The 20,162-nt window shown below is 38.3% G+C and overlaps 3 protein-coding genes across 4 annotated transcripts; all 3 read right to left on the bottom strand.

Moving 5' to 3' along the window:
• Positions 1 to 866: 866 nt before the first annotated feature.
• On the bottom strand, positions 867 to 2,496 carry LOC118566717 (putative gustatory receptor clone PTE03). The gene has a single exon (XM_036149931.1). It carries the CDS (start codon positions 2,231 to 2,233, stop codon positions 1,286 to 1,288), a length of 948 nt encoding a protein of 315 aa, XP_036005824.1. The 5' UTR covers positions 2,234 to 2,496; the 3' UTR covers positions 867 to 1,285.
• A 4,222-nt stretch (positions 2,497 to 6,718) lies between these two features.
• LOC118566741 (olfactory receptor 52B2-like) lies at positions 6,719 to 8,351 on the bottom strand. 2 transcript variants are annotated; one of them, XM_036150026.1, is made up of 2 exons: positions 8,329 to 8,351; positions 6,719 to 8,240 (listed from the first exon to the last, which is right to left on the bottom strand). In XM_036150026.1, exons 1-2 carry the CDS (start codon positions 8,348 to 8,350, stop codon positions 7,237 to 7,239), a joined length of 1,026 nt encoding a protein of 341 aa, XP_036005919.1. In that variant the 5' UTR covers position 8,351; the 3' UTR covers positions 6,719 to 7,236. The 2 variants fall into 2 exon arrangements, with proteins under 2 accessions (XP_036005919.1, XP_036005920.1); XM_036150027.1 differs by having other exon boundaries at positions 6,719 to 8,209; positions 8,329 to 8,345.
• Positions 8,352 to 14,148: 5,797 nt separating this feature from the next.
• LOC105922805 (olfactory receptor 52B2-like) lies at positions 14,149 to 15,287 on the bottom strand. The gene is made up of 2 exons (XM_036150176.1): positions 15,278 to 15,287; positions 14,149 to 15,189 (listed from the first exon to the last, which is right to left on the bottom strand). Exon 2 carries the CDS (start codon positions 15,122 to 15,124, stop codon positions 14,189 to 14,191), a length of 936 nt encoding a protein of 311 aa, XP_036006069.1. The 5' UTR covers positions 15,125 to 15,189; positions 15,278 to 15,287; the 3' UTR covers positions 14,149 to 14,188.
• Positions 15,288 to 20,162: the final 4,875 nt, after the last annotated feature.

The following is a 20,162-nucleotide window of genomic DNA, read 5'->3' as shown; positions in this document are numbered from 1 at the left end:
GCTATTGTAACTGCAACTGCAATTTTCTTTCTTTCTTTCTTTGGTTCTTTGTTTCTTTCTTTTTTTCTTTCTTTCTTTTTTCTTTCTTTGTTTGTTTGTTTGTTTGTTTGTTTGTTTGTTTGTTTGTTTGTTTGTTTGTTTGTTTCTTTCTTTCTTTCTTTCTTTCTTTCTTTCTTTCTTTCTTTCTTTCTTTTATGTGTATGCTGGGCATTTGACCATGATTAAACATGCCACCTCTAATGTGGCTATAAAAAAGCTTGTTGTATTTTTTTATTTCTAATTTCTAAAGATTGGGGGGTTGGGACACAGAAGGGGGGTGCGCGGCTAAAAGAGTTTGGAAACCACTGCACTAATCAGTCTCCTCATCCGTACAGTCGTTCATGTTCAGATTCTTCTGTTACTCCCCCAGTGTCATGCCAGATCAGGCCAGCTGACAGCTTTGCCAGGGCCGGGGACGACAATGTCTTTTTGGACCCCCCCTGTCCACACAAACACAACATCTGTCTCCATAGTGTCTGTCATGCTCTGAAAATCTCTCAGAATTTAGTACTCTACTTTACCATTTCTCTGCTTTTAAGAGAACAGCCAGCATGTTAGGTCAAATAAAGCATTTTTTGAGCTGCTGTTTATCATCCAGTCACTATGATTTTTTCCCGTCCCATTGTGGGATGTATAGTAGGTGAAATACTTTAAAATTCCCTGCTCTCTGCATCGCCTGGCACTTCCTTTGTCCTCTCTGAGAAAGGCTTTTCGAAGACTCATCTTAATGGCATAACTATTTTTTGTTGGGAGTGGGGGGTTCAATAAAAAAAAAAAAAAAACACACCACATATGGATACAAATATTTAAATGTATTAACAGCTCTTTAAGTATGTTTTTAATTTAATTTAATAACATTTTGAAGAATATATTTAGTAGGAGGAACTGATGTTTAATTCCTCATATTGGGAATTTCTGGCATTTAGACACAATGTTCAACGTTCTTGACATAAATAAAAAAATGTACAACAATCCTTTCAGTAAATCTTGCTGTAACGCAATGGTATCACTTAAATATAATTTTCAAAAATACATAGTGTTAAAAGCAGTTGCTTGAAGAACAAAAGACATCCAGAAGAACTAATAACACAATAGAGCCTAAGGCCTCAATTACAGAACATCAGTTTTAGATTAAACACTTGGAAATTACTAATCTAACAAGTCCACTGAAAATTATGGCTAGAGAAAAAAAACATAACAACATAAATATTACAACTTGTAAAAGTTCAGGTTTGAATATATTTCATTAATAAAAAAACAATTTCCTTCTGAAAACGTTTATCACTTTTTCACGAATTTCTTTGGTCTTAAGTCCATAAATGATTGGGTTTATTGTTGGGGGGAAAATTAATGTAGACACCCCGAGGAATCTTCTGAAATGTGGCGGAACATTCTTTATCCTGTATGATATGATGGTAAAAAGGCCCAAACACTCCAATAAAAGGAAAACAAAAAGATGTGTACCACATGTCTGCAGAGCTTTCGCTTTAGTGTCTGACCGTTTGGATCTAAAGCAAGCAATAAGGATCCGAAGATACGTATACAAAACCATTCCATTAGCTATCGCCTGCGAGAGAGCGCTTATAAAAAGACCATAAATGTTATTAATGGTTGTGTCTTCACATACTAAAGTCAACAAACTTGGATTATCACAGTAAGGGTGAAATATTTCGGATCGACAGCGGCGCAAACGCAAAAGCAAAATGAAAAGCACAGCTATTAAAACCACACAAGAAGACCACACTAATGTGATTATTTTCATGATGTGAGCATTAGTCATAACAGTGCTGTAACGCAAAGGGTGACAAATGGCGATGTATCTGTCATAGGCCATCGCACTAAGAATGAACACTGTACCCGCTGCGTAGATATGGATGAAAAAAGCTTGTGCAATACAAGCCGAGAACTGCATCCTTCTGCTGTTTGTCAGTAGCTCCTTAATGAGCTGCGGAAAGACAGCTGAAGAACCTATCAGGTCGTTGATAGGGAGGCTCAGCAGGAAGAGATGCATTGGCTGATGCAAAGATTTGTTCATCACAATGGTAAGAATTAGCGTAAGGTTGCAGAACAGGATGATCATGTAGTTTAGGGTAGCAAAAAGGAATGCAGGGAAGACACCTTCATAAGATATGTTATAGCTGTTTAGCTGTAAAACAGATGTGTTATATAGATTGGCCATTTTTATCGCTTCCATTTATGTGAATTAAAAAAGGCATTCATAGCATCACAAACTCTATATAAACAGCCTCAGCTTTACAAACAAAAAATATAGCAATTAAAGTTGCACATATTACCACTCTTTCAGCCCAAAAACAGTCCATACATCATATTAAGTATTTTGAACGCACCTCAACATGTTATAGAATCAAACTTTAAAGACTAAAACAACAGAAAACAAGCAGCCCCACCGAACAAAATTCCCTTTTGCAGTGATCAGCCAAGCTAGGGCACAGGTTTTCAATGCCTAAATGGTAAAGCATTGAGCAATACTGGCCTCTTTATACGTTTAATTATGGCTAAACGGCATCTGATTCTCAGGAGTGTTTCGAGTTTTGCAGTTTTTTCTTTAGTGTGGGTTCACAGGGGGGTTCCTTAGAAAACAAAACAAAACATGACAACTATATTATTCTTTGCTCTTTAACACTATCCCAGTTACCTGGTTGTGAAATTCTATGTAAATAGTTACTAGTTACATTTACTCAGTTACAAAAAGTTAAGTAATTTTTTGAAAACAAAAAAACATCTATATATACATAAATATATTTTATTGGAATTTTATGCAAAAGACTAAGATTTTTTTTTTTTTAATAAAACCTGAAAAGGGCAATGCATTCAGCCCCCCTGAGTAAATACTTAGCAGAAATACCTTTTGCTGCAATTTCATCAGCAAGTCTTTTGGGATATGTCTCTACCAACTTTGCACATTTTGTGACTGAAATCTTTGTCCATTCTTCTATTCAAAACACCTCAAACTCTGTCAGATTAGATGGAGAGCATTTGTGAATAGCAGTTTTCAGATTTTGCCACAGATTCTCGATTGGGTTTAGGTCTGGACTTTGACTAGGCCATTCTAACACATGAATATGTTTAGTTTTAAACCATTCCATTGTAGCCCTGGCTTTGTGTTTAGGGTTGTGGTCCTGCTGGAAGGTGAACCTCTACCCCAGTCTCAGGTGTTTTGCAGTCTCCATCAAGTTTTATTCCAAGATTGCCCTGAGTTTGCCTCCATCCATCTTCCCATCAACTCTGACCATCTTCCATGTCCCTGCTGAAGAGAAGCAGCCCAGAGCATGATGCTGCCATCACCGTATTTGACAGTGGGGATGGTGTGTTCAGATTGATGTGCAGTGTTAGTTCTCTGCTACACATAGTGTTTTGCATTTTGGCCAAAAAAGTTTCATTTTGGTCTTGTCTCACCTTCTTCCACATGTTTCCTGTGTCCCCAACATGGCTTCTGAGAAAACTGCAAAGAGGACTTCTTATGGTTTTCTTTTAGCAATGGCTTTCTTCTTGCTGCTCTTCCATAAAGACCACATTTGTGCAGAGCATGACTAATAGTTGTCCTGGGGATAGATTCCCCCACCGTAGCTATAGATCTCTGCAGTTCATCCAGAGTCACCATGGGCCTCTTGGCTGTATCTCTGATCAGTGCTCTCCTTATTCGGCCTGTAAGTTTAGACTGACGGCTTTGTCTATTTAGGCTTACAGTTGTACCATACTCTTTCTATTTCCAAATGATGGATTGAACAGTGCTTCGTGAGATTTTCAAAGCTTGGGAAATCCTTTCATAGCCCAAACTGCTTTAAACTTCTCCACAACTTTGTCCCTGAGCAGTCTGGAGTGTTCCTTTTAACTTCATTAAGTTATTTGTGCCCACATTTTCTCTTAACCAACATCTGGGGCCCGTCACAGAGCTACTGTATTTGTACTGAGATTAGATTACACACAGGTGGACTCTATTAAGTCATTAGCAATCACCAGGCAACCTCTGAAGGCAATTGGTCGCATTGAAAAAGGGGTCTGGATACTTTTGCACACTGCACTTTCCAGTTTTTATTTCTATTTTTTTTTTTTACTATGTATAATTATCTACTTCAAAATTGTACCCCACTTTGTGTTGGTCTTTCACAGAAGATTCCAATAAAATCTATTTACGTTTGTGGTTATATTGTGACAAAATGTGGAAATGATCAAGGTGTATGAATTCTTTTGCAAGCCTGCCAAGCCTGCCCATCTCAGACTTTCTGTTCATGACCCCAGCCTGTTCCTTGGACTCAGATAAAGCAGCAGCCATTCTACTCATCACCCTCTGAAAGCAGCCTGCTCTCAGCATCGCCAGGCTCCAGCTTACTTCCTGCGGAGGATTTCTGTCTAAACCAGGTTTTTGTTAATAAATCTTTTCAAGCACAACACCATGTCTGGTTAGAATATTGCATTTTCTGCCTGTCCAGCTTACATTACAGAGTAGTTTTTATTTCTACTTCAGTAAAATATATATTAAAGTAGCACTAGTTTTGCTTGAGTACAATTTCTGTCTACTCTTCCCATCTCTGTTGTTGGCACACATCATGGTGTCATCCAAACAGAGTAGGTGGATAATGATCACTCCATTTTGAAACTGAAATCCATATATGGTTATTGTGATGATCTGACTGAGGATGTACATCAGACAGAGCTTCTTAATATACATATATGACACTTGGTATATCCTGTCCACAGCCAAACAGTCATCACACCGTTCTTTGACACAAAACTTCCCTGTCACACCTCAGATGTTCTATGTTTCGCCTCAGCCATGGACCCTTCTGCTTCTGCACGTTTGCTCTCAGAAGAAGATGGTGCTTCTCCCTTTTCCTACCCCTTCCACTATTCTGTCTCTAGAAGTGAAGTGAAGAGGCAGCAAGAGAGATTGAACCAGAACAAGGCTGCAGGTCCAGATGGTGTCAACCACAGAGTCCCGAATGCCTGTGAGGAGCAGCTCTCTGGGATTCTACAGCACCTCTTTAACCTTCGCCTGAGCAAGGAGAAGGTTTCAGTCTCGTGGAAGATCCCCTGCATTGTTCCGGTACCAAAGAAAGCTCACCTATCTGTCCATCTTAATGACTTTAGAACTTTTGTTCTGACATCCCACATCATGAAGGTTCTAGAGAGACTCCTGTCGGTACACCTGAGTAAGCAAACAAGCAGCTATCAGGACATCTTGCAGTTTGCTCATTGCCGTTGAGTTGGAGTTCAAGATGCCATCATACACTTGCTTCAACAAACCCACTGTCATTTAGACAAGGAAGACAGTACTATGATAATGCTCTTCTTTGATTTATCTAGTGCATTTAACACAACCTGACTTGCTTTGTCAGAAACTCCAGAACACTGGGGTGGAGGTCTCAACAATCACCTGGATCCGAGACTACGTGACAAATAGACCACAGTTTTTGAGACTCAAGGGTTGTGTGTCTAACCAGGTAGTCAGGAGCATCACAAGGGACTGTACTGTCACCATTGCTTTTCACTGTTTACACATCAGACTTCCAATACAAGATAGACTCCTGTCACCTGCAGAAATATCACATGGCTCTGCAGTTGTTGGATGCAATAGAGATGGACAATCTGAAGCTGAGTACAGGGAGCTAGTGGACTGGTTTGTGGCATGGTGTTACCTCGGTGTTCATCTGAATAACAGACTGGACTGGAGATGCAACTTTAAAGCTGTCTATAAGAAGGAACAGAACAAAATGTACTACCTAAGGTAGCTTAGGTCCTTCAGGTTAGAAGCAAAATGATGTAGATCTTCTATAAGTCTGTTGTGGGATATGTGACAACATCTGTTGAGGTGGCAGCATTAGAACAACTGATTTAAAGAAGCTCAACAAGTTAATAATGAAGGCCTGCTCTGTTCTGGGTACTCCTCTAGAGCCTCTGGATATGACTTTGCAAAGAAGCATTCTTTATAAAATGAAGAACATTATGGACAACCCTAGGCATCCTCTCAATCAGACTGTTGTACAGCAGCAGTGTGTTTTCAGTCAGAGGCTTATCCAGATCAGCTGTAAGACAGACCCTTTCTGGCAGCAGCCATCAGTATACCAACAACTTGTTGAAGAACCCACCATTATATGAGTTACATCAGCATTTAATTTCCCTTTGGGATTAATAAAGTATTTTTGAACTGAGTTTGCATTTTAGTTTATACCACACACTGGTGATTTGTGCACATTTGGCTTTCAATGTAAGATCACAATGTCCTACAGTTTCAAGCACTACAAGATCTGCGTGGCATCAAGTCACCTATTTAATTTTCTTTTTCAAGTAATTGTTGGCAGTGTAGAGGTTTGTATGTCTGCAAATGCTTTGCTCAGAGACTTTTCTGTCAAATACTAGATGGTGCTTTGTTCCTCTAGTGTTACTACCTTCATCACTAATAGCTTAAATCAAGGAAAAAGCATATAATAGATTCAACTTTGGTCCTACCTGATGATAAATCAGATAAAGATTATACTATGTGCTTACCTTAATTAAAAATACTTTGTACTTGTGCAATTTAAATTTTTACTCATATATCTGCTTACCAATCACAACTACAGAATCCCCACACAGTGGCATTGCACAACTAAGAAATATACACAGAAAAAACATGCATAACAACACAAGAATTAGATTTTACTAGCATTTATTACAACATTCATTGCTACTTCATATGAAAAAGCAAATAGAATACAGCATGTTAAACTTTTACATGAAACCATTACACTAAACACATTTACATTTGCGCTTACTGCTTTGCACCTAAACTAATCAGAAAAAAAGGTTCCTTTTTTGTTATAAACTCAACCATGAGTCACAAACATTATACACATAAACACTCCTTCAGCTTACTTGAAGGCAGACTAAACCTGACCTGATAGTTATATCTGAGTAAATTAACATGAGACCAAATAACTAAATAAGTAGCAAAAAAAGAGGTTTGCAAAGGCAGCAACTAAGCATATAGGTTTAAGTACACGTAGTCACTACCCAAAGCAGTGACTGTTTTTCTCTTAATGTATCTGACTATATATACTAATAAAAACACATTTTGTGGAGAACTTTGAAATAGCTTTGACATTATAAATACAATTTAAAGAACCTTTATACAAAATTAAATGTGTGTCGCCAAAGGAACAATGTCAAACCCTTCCTTTTATCTAACAAAGAAAGAAGCTATTTTGTTGACCTCATATGCCTTTTTAGAAACATTATCATACTTTGTTTTAGTTCTTTTGTTTTAAGTCCATATATTATTGGGTCCAGGAATGGTGGAAAGATCAGAATAGACACCCCAAAAGCCCTTGTCAGAAAAGGGGAAACATTCTGAAAACGATGAGAGAAGATTGTAAAGGTGGTATTAATTAGCAGTATTAAAAAAACAACTAAATGGGTCCCACATGTTTGAATGGCTTTTTTCCTGGCATCTATATTATTAGTCATAACACATGTACGCAAAATCTGTATATATGTGAAGGCTATTATTAACACTGAACCTCCCGATACGATAAAGGTTATGAATATCCCATAATAGTTGCTCACGGTGGTGTCCCCGCATGCTAGTTTTATGAAGGATGGATTGTTACAATATAAATCTACTATATTTGTCCTGCAAATTTTACATTGAAAAGTTAAAGCCAACAGTATTACTATAATCGAGAAATTGAAAACCCATATAAAAGAGATGATTCTTATAATAATACTTGAACTCATGATAGCATTATACTTTAGTGGATTGCATATTGCAATGTATCTATCATATGCCATAGCATTTAATACCAGAAGGTTTCCGGTACCATACAAGTGAATGAGAAAAGCTTGAATTGTACATGCAGGAGTGGAGATCATTCTGTTCTGTGTCAAAATGCTGAAAACAAGGTGAGGAAAAAAAGCTGACGCCCCTAGAATGTCACTAATGGGCAGATTAATAAGCAGGAGTAACATAGGCTTATGTAGCCTTTTACTCACTACAATTGTCAATATTACAAGCGAATTGCAGAATACAATAATGAGATAGGTAAGTGTTCCGAATACAAATGCTGGGTACATATATGCAGAAGGTAAGCCCAAGGTAGCCAGTACAAAAAAATTCACTAAAGATGAATTGGCAGACATGCTTGCAGTCTTCTTTCTTCTGGTATCTCCGTTGCTGGGAGAAATTGCAGTCTTTATTGTTCTAGCTGATGAGATATTTTGAGCAAAAAGTAACATTATATTATAAAGCAAAGACTGCATTCATCCAGACGTTAAAAACTTGTGAGTTCTTACCTTTAGCAGTCCGTTTCCTCATCCTCAACCAAACTGTCATGTAGAGAGCTTCTGTCTTTTATATTACCCACAGATGACCCATGAGAAAAGGTGTTAGATCATAAATACATCCATTACCTAAAATAACATCAAGCACAGGCACATTAAACGAATCATTGCCATACGGTGAATGCTATGGCGCTTAGCTGTTAATTCAAAAACAACAATTTTGCCAATTTCACAAATGGAATATTTTATTTATTTACATATTTATCAGGAAGACGGCAACCTATTCAGAAGCAGATCATTTATGCTGAAACGAGGAATTCATAAAATCGTTCTTGTTTTTCTATCCCAAACAGCTCGACTGCACCAAAAGATGTCAGCTAATGTTTGGCTGTGTCATGATTGAGGTGAAGGGGGACCAAAGCGCAGAGAATGATGCGGATGAAATGTTTTAATGAATAATTAAGATACTTACAGCAAAGGAAATTATATTATAGGCTCAGGAAACAGGGTGACAGGATGAAAGAATTCAGGGAGAGGAGTAGAGGAAGTAAAAGGTGCAAGAAAGACGGAAGAACCAGCATATCAGAAGAAAAGATTAGACAGCTTCTATACAGAAGGAATGAGGAGAGGAGGCAATGCTTACAACGCGCTTATACAATTAAACAATAATACACTATAAAGAAAGTGGACCGACTTAGACAATAATGCAAAGCTGCAATGAGCAGAGTGCAGAGGATAAATGACTAAACAGTATTATCATTTATTATTGTTATGTACATTTCAGCAGTGGAAGCGATGTGCAGGTGCACATACACATACAAACATACATGGATACACTTTAATCAGAGCAGAGAATGCTGGAATAAATATTTTTTTTACATGTGGTGTTATGTACATCAGGTAGGTGGGTTTGGTATATAGTATATACAATAAGACGATATGAACAGTATGAACAGCCCTGAAACAAAGAACAATGGATAAATAAATGATTAGTGGTAGCAGGTGGCTATATAAAGGCAGAATTACCTTGGTGTTACACAGGAGGTTTTTTTTACACTCAGTCAGCTGTTCATCAGAGTGATGGCTTATGTGAAGGAACAGTTCCACGGTATATTTCCTTTGCACTAAATATTTATTTTGGAAAACTAAATATTTAGCTCGGACCTAAATATTTTGTTAGCAAGCTAGCTTACTGCTAACCGACAATTTTGCTCGGCTCTAAATGTTAAGCTAATATGTAAATTAACTTGCAGATAAGCGGAAGTGAATTACGAAAACAATAGCTGGATCTTGCTATCCTCTAAATAAACTCCTGCTGCTGATAAGACTCAATCATTAATTTCTGTCGTCACTCATAACTTATTTTATTATTGATCCTTTTCCTCTGATGTATTCAACATTTTAGCTGAATACATAGGACAAGCCATTTCAACGGCAATACAGATGTTTACTCATGGATCTGGGTCAGTCCCAGTTTTCGACATCATGTTCCCAGCAAAAACTATTCCTGGAACCTTCCACAATTTTAGAGTTTTGTGTCTAAGAACCAAATGTTGCATGCAACAACAGCTTCAGTAGCTTGTTGTGCTGCTGTTAGAGCAGTAGTAGATGCAGGCGAGTGTACCGTAATTCCCCACCAAAGTTATTTAATGTTTATTAAATAACTGTTGGTCTGTTAGGTATTGTGAATATCAGCTCGATCAGCTGATATTAAAACAATAGTTGAAAGAGTGATTTGAGCACTGGGTTTCTTCTAACATAAAACTCTGCATACATTTGGAATAAATGAGTGACAACTGATCTTTGAGTACAAGAATTTATTAACACAAATTATTGCACATCCAGTGAACATCATTATAGAATGTTCTTTTTCTGATTCAACAATATATTTCAATCAACAAATCCTCTCTACTAGGCTACTGAAACTTAGTTAAACTACTAAGCAAAATTAAGATTAAAGAAACTAAGGAACAATGTACACACAAAAGATCAAAAGACAAATAAAAATAGTTTAAAACCATCACTATAACAAATATTCAATGAATCTTGGGTTCACTGCAGATCTAAGTTAGAGAACCAAATTTAGTCTTAAAGGAATGGAATTAGGTTAAATTAGCATAACTTATTTAGAACATATAGTAGGTGTTCAACTCATTCACAATGCAACTCCAAGGTAAATAAAACATTATTTGAGGAAAAAACATTTTAAAGAAAATGTACTGAATAAAAATCAATAACATTTAGGACAATTGATTTTTTTCATGTAATTCTTTCTGTTAATTATTTAATATCAATGTTCCCTATTAATGCTGTACTAACACTCCAAGCACTATCGGACCATGGCGGAACGAAACAAAAACAAAAATTATGTTTAAACAAGCCATATGTCACAATTTGGGGTTATTTATGTTTTTGGACTCTCTGGACTGTTTATTTCCACTCCATGTGCCACTCCTCCCAGCCACCAGTCACCACTCGGCACTTTGATCAGCTCTCCTACGTTATGAAAAAGCTGCTGTTGGCATGAAAACAAGGAGCAGCACAAAAAAATTGTTCAGAACTGAGATCGTCTGCTCTTTATATATATAAAAAAAAACGATATGCGGATGAGAATATTTAAATAAATCATTGACAGCGGCGGAAAATGATAACGCTTGAAAATATATTAATCTAAAAATTATAAGACACTTAATCATGGTTTGATCAGCCTCTCCCGACAGAGATTTCTGTGGCATATTTGTGACCCCAGTCGGTCGAGGCAGATGACCGTTCATACTGAGCCCGGTTCTGCTGGAGGTTTTACCTTCCAGATAATGGGGAGTTTTTCTTTCCACAGTCGCTTCATGCTTGCTCAATATGAGGGATTGATGCAAAGCAATGGACAATGCAGACGGCTCTCCCTGTAGCTCTACGGTTCTCCAGGAGTGATTGCTGCTTGTCGGGACTTTGATGCATTCAACTGGTTCCCTTATATAGAAAACTTTTGACCAATCTGTATAATCTGACCCAATCTGTATAATATGAGGTAATCATATTCGGTAGCAGGGTTATTTCACGGAGTAATTTGTTGTCATAATTTGACTCAGGGTGAAGGCTTCTTAGCTTTCTGAAATGGATAAGCAAGGCCATGCAGGAATTTACCCCAGAAATTAGTTTGAATGTCCACTAACTCTGAAACGGGGCCCTACTGCATGTCAGCTGCTTGTGTGGCTCTGTGGAATCTGCTTATCTGAGGCCTTAAGTGCCATTTTCCAACCAATTTCTACTTTGGCGCTTCATAGAGTTGGTTGGTTTTTGAGCGCTACACCTGCTGTTTGTTGGCATTATCAGTTGCAGTTGGAGTCCTTTGCAGTGCACAGCTTCTGCTGGTTTCTGACCAGCCTTCTTGTTGTACCTCTGTTTTTGAAAAGCAACTCTGTTTATACATTTCTGTATGAGTGCATGCCTCAGATCTACAGCAATATATGTATGGCTTGGTAAAGGGTTCGTACTTGTACAGTGCTTTATCAAGTCTGACGACCCCAAAGTGCTTTACACTGGTCATTCACCCATTCGTGCACACATTCACACCCTGACGGTGGTAAGCTACATTGTAGCCACAGCTGCCCTGGAACAGACTGATAGAACACACACTGCATTCTTAGAGTAAGGTTTATTGTTTGTATGAAAGTTTCATTGTCCTGATGTTCTATGTAGTAAGCCTGCTGGGTCAATTAGAGGTCAAGTCAATACAAAATAAAAAGTGTATATTGTCCCTGAAAGTACTCTGAATCGTTCTCTCCCTTACATAATTGTAATATTCTGGTTTCTGTTCTGGTTTTATTTTTAAGCTATTCTACTCTCCTGCTTTAGGTTATCTGGTTACTTTGAGTTTTTGTTTTGTCTGTGTTTTTATTTACTGTTAGTTTATCCTGTTTTGTCATCAGTTTAAGTCTTAGCTTTATCTTCTGTTTTTAGATTTGTACTTTAGAGTGATTTTGTTTCTTAGTAAGTTTGGTGTAGTTTCTGTCCACTTGTCCTGTCAGCTTTTAGCTTTGGTTTCTGGCTTATTTCTTGTTTTGATCCTCTGCACTGATGTCTGGTCTAATTACCCACTCTGCACACCTGCCTTACTCCACCCCTCTTGCAATTATCTCTGACCGGTTTCACCTGCTTCCTCCTCCACATAAACAGTCGAGACCAGACATCAGTGCCAGGTCGTCTTGTTGAGTGTAGGTGAGTTCTCCTCTTGCAAGTTTTGTTATGTTTTGCTTTTGGATTTTGAACCACCTCGTCTCCAGAAATCTGTGCCATCCCGTTCTGTCTGTTCCTGCCTGGTCTGCCCCGAGAATCCGTCCGCTTCTGTGCCATCTTTTGGATTGACGGTCCTTTTTGTTTTTTTCCCTGTTTTGCTTTTTGTTAATAAAGATCAAACTGAACCTCTGCTGGTCTGGCTGAATTCTGGGTCCGCTTTCTCAGTTCATTTACAATAATGGAAGTATTGGTTTCAAAATGCTTTATTTCAGAAGCAAACTGATTTGAAAATGTGTGTACATGCTGCCTGAAATCTATTATCTATAACTCAATTCAAAAATAAAGTATTATTGAATTGAATTGAGCTGTTTATACCACACACTGGCAATTTGCGCACATATGGCTTTCGATGTAGGAGCTCAATGTCCTGTTGTTCTACAGCTTCAAGCACTATAGGGTCTGACATCAAATCACATATTCAAAATTTTCTTTTATTGTCAAGTAAATTGTAGCATTGTAGAGGTTTATATGTATGGAAATGCTTTGCTTAGGGCGTTTCTGTCAACTACAAAACAGTGCTTTGTTTCTCTGGTGTTACTCACTTCGTCGCTAATACTTTAAATTAAGGAAAAAGCGTATAATAGAGTCAACTTTGGTCCTATCTGATGATAAATCAGATATAGATTATACTTTGTGCTTACCTTTATTAAAAATATGTTGATTTTATTTCAATTAAAAATAGGAATTTTATAATTGGTCTGTTACATTTAAAATATTTCTACTTCTTTAACTTAAGTGAAGAATTTTACTCACCGTTTCTCTGTTGAAAATACTTTGTACTTGTGTAATTCAAATTTTTACTCATATATCTGCTAAGCCATCACAACTAAAGATTCCCCAGACAGTGACATTGCACAACTGAGAAATATACACAGAAAAGCAAAAACAAAAATTCTAAATTATCTCCTTAGATAAAATATACAACCTTGCAAAAAGTTGAAACATGCATAACAAAAGGTGAATTAGATTTTATTAACATTTATTACAAAATTCATTGCTACATCATGTGAAAAAGCAAATAGAATACAGCATGTTAAATTTTACATGTAACCATTACACTAGACACATTTGCGTTTGGTACTTTGCACCTGAACTAAGCAGAAAAAAGGTTCCTATTTTTGTTATAAACTCAACCATGGGTCTCAAACATTATACACATAAACACTCCTTCAGCTTACTTGAAGGCAGACTAAACCTGCCCTGATAGTTATCACTCACTACATATCACTCACCAAATGTTTTTGACAAAACACTCCTTTTGTTGAACAGTATGATCTACTGAAGAGCTGCTCTGAGTAAATGAACATGAGACCAAATAACTAAATAAGTAGCAAAAAAGAGGTTTGCTAAGAAAGCAACAAAGCATATAGGTTTAAGTACAAGTAGTCACTACCCAGAGCAGTGACTGTTTTTCTCTTAATGTATCTGACTATATATACTAATAAAAACATATTTTGTGGAGAACTTTGAAATAGCTTTGAAATTATAAATACAATTTAACGAACCTGTATACAAAATTAAATGCGTGTCGCCAAAGGAACAATGTCAAACCCTTCCTTTTTTCCAACAAAGAAGGAAGCTATTTTGTTGACCTCATATGCCTTTTTAGAAACATTATCATACTTTGTTTTAGTTCTTTTGTTTTAAGTCCATATATTATTGGGTCCAGGAATGGTGGAAAGATCAGAATAGACACCCCAAAAGCCCTTCTCAGAAAAGAAGAAACATTCTGAAAACGATGAGAGAAGATTGTAAAGCTGGAATTAATTTGCAGGATTAAAAAAACAACTAAATGGGTCCCACATGTTTGAATGGCTTTTCTCCTGGCATCAATATTATTAGTCATAACACATGTACGCAAAATCTGTATATATGTGAAGGCTATTATTAACATTGAACCTCCTGTTAATATAAAGGTTAGGAATATCCCATAATAGTTGCTCACGGTGGTGTCCCCGCATGCTAGTTTTAAGAAGGATGGATTGTTACAATATAAATCTACTATATCTGTCCTGCAAATTTTACATTGAAAAGTTAAAGCCAACAGTGTGACTATAAGTAAGAAATCTGAAACCCATATAAAAAAGATGATTCTAATAATAATACTTGAACTCATGATAGCGTTATACTTTAGTGGATTGCATATTGCAATGTATCTATCATATGCCATAGCACTTAATACCAGAAGGTTTCCGGTACCATACAAGTGAATGAGAAAAGCTTGAGTTATACATGCAGGAGTGGAGATCATTCTGTTCTGTGTCAAAATGCTGAAAACAAGGTGAGGAAAAAAAGCTGATGCCCCTAGAATGTCACTAATGGTCAGATTAATAAGCAGGAGAAACATAGGTTTATGTAGCCTTTTACTCACTACAATTGTCAATATTACAAGCAAATTGCAGAATACAATAATGAGATAGGTAAGTGTTCCGAATACAAATGCTGGGTACATATATGCAGAAGGTAAGCCAAGGGTAGTCAGTACAAAAAATCTCACTGATGAATTGGCAGACATGCTTGCAGTCTTCTTTCTTATGGTATCTCCTTTGCTGCAAGGAATTGCAGTCTTTATCGATCTGGCTGATGAGATATTTCGACCGAAAAGTAACATTATATTATAAAGCAAAAACTGCTTTCATCCAAACGTCAAAAACTTGTGAGTTCTTACCTTTAGCAGTCCGTTTCCTCATCCTCAACCAAACTGTCATGTAGAGAGCTTCTGTCTTTTATGTAACCCACAGATGACCCATGAGAAAATGTGTTGGATCATAAATACATGCATTACCTAAAATAACATCACGCACAGGCACAATACTACACTAGAAAGAAAGTGGACCGACTTAGACATTACTGCAATGTTGCAATGAGCAGAGTGCAAAGGATGCAGGACTAAACAGTATTATCATTTATTATTGTTATGTACAGTTCAGCATTGGAAGTGATGTGCAGGTGCACATACACATACAAACATACATGGATACACTTTAATCAGAGCAGAGAGAGAATGTTGGAATAAATAAATTTTACATGTGGTGTTATATGGAAATGGATAAGCAAGGGGTATGCAGGAATTTACCCCATAAATTAGTCTGAATATCCACTAACTCTGAAGCTGGGCCCTGCTGCATGTCAGCTGCTTATGTGGCTGTGTGGGATCTGCTTATCTTAGGCCTTAAGTGCCATTTTTCAACCAATGTGTACATTGGCGCTTCATAAATTTGGTTAGTTTTTGAGCGTACACCTGCTGTTTGTTCCTGGTTTACTCCGCTAGCATTATCAGTTGCGGTTGGAGTCCTTTGCAGTGCACAGCTTCTGCTGGTTTCTGACCAGCCTTCTTGTTCTACCTCTGTTTTTGAAAAGCAAATCTGTTTATACATTTCTATATGAGTGCATGCCTTAGATCTACACCAATATATGTATGTCTTGGTAAATGACTTGTTCTTTTAGAGCGCTTTATCAAGTCTGACAACCCTAAAGGGCTTTACACTGGTCATTCACCACAGTTGCCCTGGAACAGATGGATAGAACACACTGCATTATTAGGTTTATTGTATGTAAGAAAGTTTAATTGTCCTAATGTTCTATGTACTAAGCCTGCTGGGTCAATTAGAGGTCATATTAATACAAAATGAAAAGTCTATATTGTCCCTGAAAGTACTCTGAACTGTTCTCTCCCTTACCTAATTTAAGTATTGTTTTCAAAAGCTTTATCTCAGAACAAACTGATTTGAAAATACTGAGGTTAGGGAGTTTATCCTGCCATTGGCAGGTTGCCGGTTCGATCCCCCACTCTGATTGTCTCCATTGTGTCCTTGGGCAAGACACTTCACCCGCATTGCCTGCTGACGGTGTTCAGAGGGCCTGGTGGTGCCGGTGCATGGCAGCCTCGCCTCTGTCAGTCTGCCCTTGGGCAGCTGTAGCTACTAACATAGCTCACCACCGTCAGTGTGTGAATGTGTGTGTGAATGAATATGTGATTAAAACTGTAGTGTGAAGCGCTTTGTATGTTGTCAAGACTAGTTAAAGTGCTATACAAGCACAAGCTATTTACCATCACGCCCTTCTTTGACATAAAACTTCCCTGTCATATCTCAGATGTTTTATCTGCCGCCTTAGCCATGGACGCTTCTGCATGTTTCTTCTCAGAAAAAAGATGTGCGTCTCCTTCTTCCTACCCCTTCCACTTTTTCTGTCTCTAGAAGTCCAGTGAAGAGGCAGCTAGAGAGATTAAACCGGAACAAGGCTGCAGGTCCACATGGTGTCTACCCCAGAGACATGGATTTTTTTCAACCTTAAATACACAAACATACTCTCACAAACACTTACAGGTGCTTGGATCCAGGTACTTACAGATGCACTTCTATACAGAAATTCCTTGTTATTATCTTCAGCTGTCACTTTACACATGCAGTATATATACAAGACACTAATATACAGTAATTAATACTGTATATTCTTCAGTGATGTTATCAAGGTGTTACTTGATTGTATGTGTAATACTTTATCAGCTGGTTGTGCTGTTCTTTTTACATTTCTCTTTGCAGGTGAAGAAGCAGACTGAGGATGTTGTATCGTTCTCTCTCTTTTCTCTCCTCTTTCTCTTTCACCTTTTCTCCTTTTTTCTCTTCTACCTTCTTGTTTCAGTGTCAATTTAACATGAAATATTACTTGCATAAATTATAATAAAGCTTCTTGCATGTATAAATCAAGCGGAGCACTATAGCAAAAACGGTAAGACTCCGCTTGTGAAAGTAAAATCTGTCGGGCTCTTTTTGGCATTAAGACAACAATTCTTGTTGCCACATTGCCAAACAGGGCACACAAAAAAAGGAAACAGTTATCTCATTGTAAATGTGGATAAAATAATGGATATGGTTGTAGATTTATGGTGAAATAGGAATAGGACCAACACGACAACCGTACTGGGATAAGAAGTGGAGGTGGTGGTTAAATATAAATACCTCGGTGTTCATCTGGACAACAGAATGGACTGGAGACGCAACTTTGAAGCTGTCTATAAGGAGGGACAGAACAAACTGTACTTCCCGAGGAAGCTAAGGTCCTTAAGGGTTTGAAGCAAGATGCTGTAGATCTTCTATAAGTCTGTTGTGGAGAGTGTGATCTCCTCTGACATCATCTGTTGCGGTAGTAGCATCGAAGCAACTGACTTAAATAAGCTTAATAAGTTGATAATAAAGGCCTACTCTGTTCTGGGTACTCTTCTAGAACCCCTGGAGATGACGTTGCACAGAAGTATTCTTTATAAAATTAAGAACATTATGGACAACTCCAAGCTGTTGTACAGCAACAGTGTGTTTTTAGTCAGAGGCTTATCCAGACCACCTCTAAGACAGACCCTTTCCGCCTGCAGCCATCAATATCTACTCCAACAACTTGTTGACGAACCCTGTATGAGTTACACCAGCATTTAATTTCCCTTTGGGATTAATAAAGTATTTTTGAATTTAATTTGAATTGAACTGTATATACCACACCCTGGCAATTTGTGCACATTTGGCTTTCGATGTAGGATCTCAATGTCCTGTTGTTCTACAGCTTGAAGCAGTATAGGATGTGGCATCAAATCACATATTTAAAACAATTTTTTCAAGTAAATCGAAGCAGTGTAGAGGTTTGTATGTCTGGAAATGCTTTGCTTAGGGCGTTTTTGTCAACTACAAAACAGTGCTTTGTTTCTCTGGTGTTACTCACTTCATCGCTAATACTTTAAATGTTATGATTCTGGCCCATCTGCCTGCTCTGCTCTCCCTGTGAGCAATCAACTCCAGCTGCTGCCTGCTGCTCTCCAATCAGCAGCATGTCTCTCAGCTGTTCTCAAGTAGTTATAAATCAGCCTGTGGCAGGCATACTTCTGCCAGCGACTGCTCGCCCGCAGGCAGAAGGCTGAGATGTGGATTCATAGTTCTTTTTAAATGGATCCAGGATGCTGATTGGCTTCGTGGAGGAGCAGTTCAAAGCTGGTTGGCTTGTGTCGGAGGCGAATGAGTCTCTGATTGGTTGAGGTAGGCAATGAGTTTCTTCAGTCTGAATTTCCGCTTTAGCTCCATTTCAATCTGAAAAACTCACACGGAAAGTATAGACAATTAGAAGAATTTATTGATACAATATTTTAAGACTTTGGCGCTCAGACCTCGGCAGGAAACATTCACGCTGAATTATACTTCAATATGCATAAGCAGGTGTATGACAATAGGGATGTTCCCCCCAAAAAATTGCCAAGGTTGAGGCCAGTGCGTCTGTATGCTCAGAAGCAGAGAAACTGGAATTGATAAGAACAGAGACCAGCGAGATAAGCAATAGAAAAGAAGTAGAAGGCTTACCAACACAGGGCCGTTGCCGCGAAGACTTACCAATACAGGGCCGTTGCCGCGAAGGCTTACCAAAGTTCTTTGAATGAATTGGGAGGTGCTTAGGAATGTTTATGATGATTTCTTGCAGATGCAGATGATTTCTTGCGGATGCGGATGCTTTTTTGCGGATGCTTTCTTGCGGATGATGCACATAAAAAAAACTAGTGATCATGACGAGATGCAAGACAGGTGACAGGACACATGATAGGATGCATGACAGGATGCATAGGAGAATGCATGACGGAATGCATGAAGGGACGCACGACAAGACGCAGGACCAGACACGACAAGACGAGTGATCATGACGAGATGCAAGACAGGTGACAGGACGCATGACGGATGCAACGGGATGCATAACAGAATGCATGACGGCATGCATAAGAGAACACATGACGAGATGCAGGACCAGACGCGACACCGAGTGATCATGACGAGATGCAAGACAAGTGACAGGACACATGACAGGATGCAACCGGATGCATAACAGGATGCATGACAGAATGCATGAAAGGACGCATGACATGACGCAAGACCAGACATGACCAGACGCACAAGAAATGCATGACAGAATGCATTACAAATACGAAAGAATGCATGTAAGGGTACCCGACAGGGTGTATGATAGGGAGAACACAGGTCTACAAATAATGTGAATGAGTTTTGAACCACCATCAGTATTTGTAGTTGAATTACCTTAAACCTGAGAGAGCATTGAGTAGCTAAATGAATGAATGCTCAGAACAGATATGTGAGGGATGATGATGATCGGCCCAGTTGTTGGAGTGATCGAGAATCTGCGAACCAACTATTTATAAAGAACCCCCCAAAACCTGAATGACAGGACATATGACAGGTCAAATGGCAGAACACCTGAATGACAAGATGATTGACAGGACAAGTGACAGAATAAATGATACGGTCAGTCTCAGGGATGATGCATATGAATGAACGAATGACCATGAAGGAATAAACAGTGATGACAGGACACATGAATGATGGGACGCCTTTAAGTTGAGAGCCTTGGGCAGCTAATATGAATGAATGCTCTGAACAGATATGTGAGACATGCTGATGATGAGCATGTCCATCGGCCCAGCGATCGGGCTCCATGAGCGTCTGCTGTTACGCAGCTCTCATCCTGAATGAATGCTGGAATAGCGCTAGATGGAAAGCCACAAGTTT

The sequence above is a fragment of the Fundulus heteroclitus genome, chromosome 18 (assembly GCF_011125445.2).
Source record: "Fundulus heteroclitus isolate FHET01 chromosome 18, MU-UCD_Fhet_4.1, whole genome shotgun sequence".
Classification (NCBI taxonomy): Eukaryota; Metazoa; Chordata; class Actinopteri; order Cyprinodontiformes; family Fundulidae; genus Fundulus; species Fundulus heteroclitus.
Note: the sequence above shows the minus strand (reverse complement) of the source record. Positions and strands in the feature narration are given on the sequence as shown.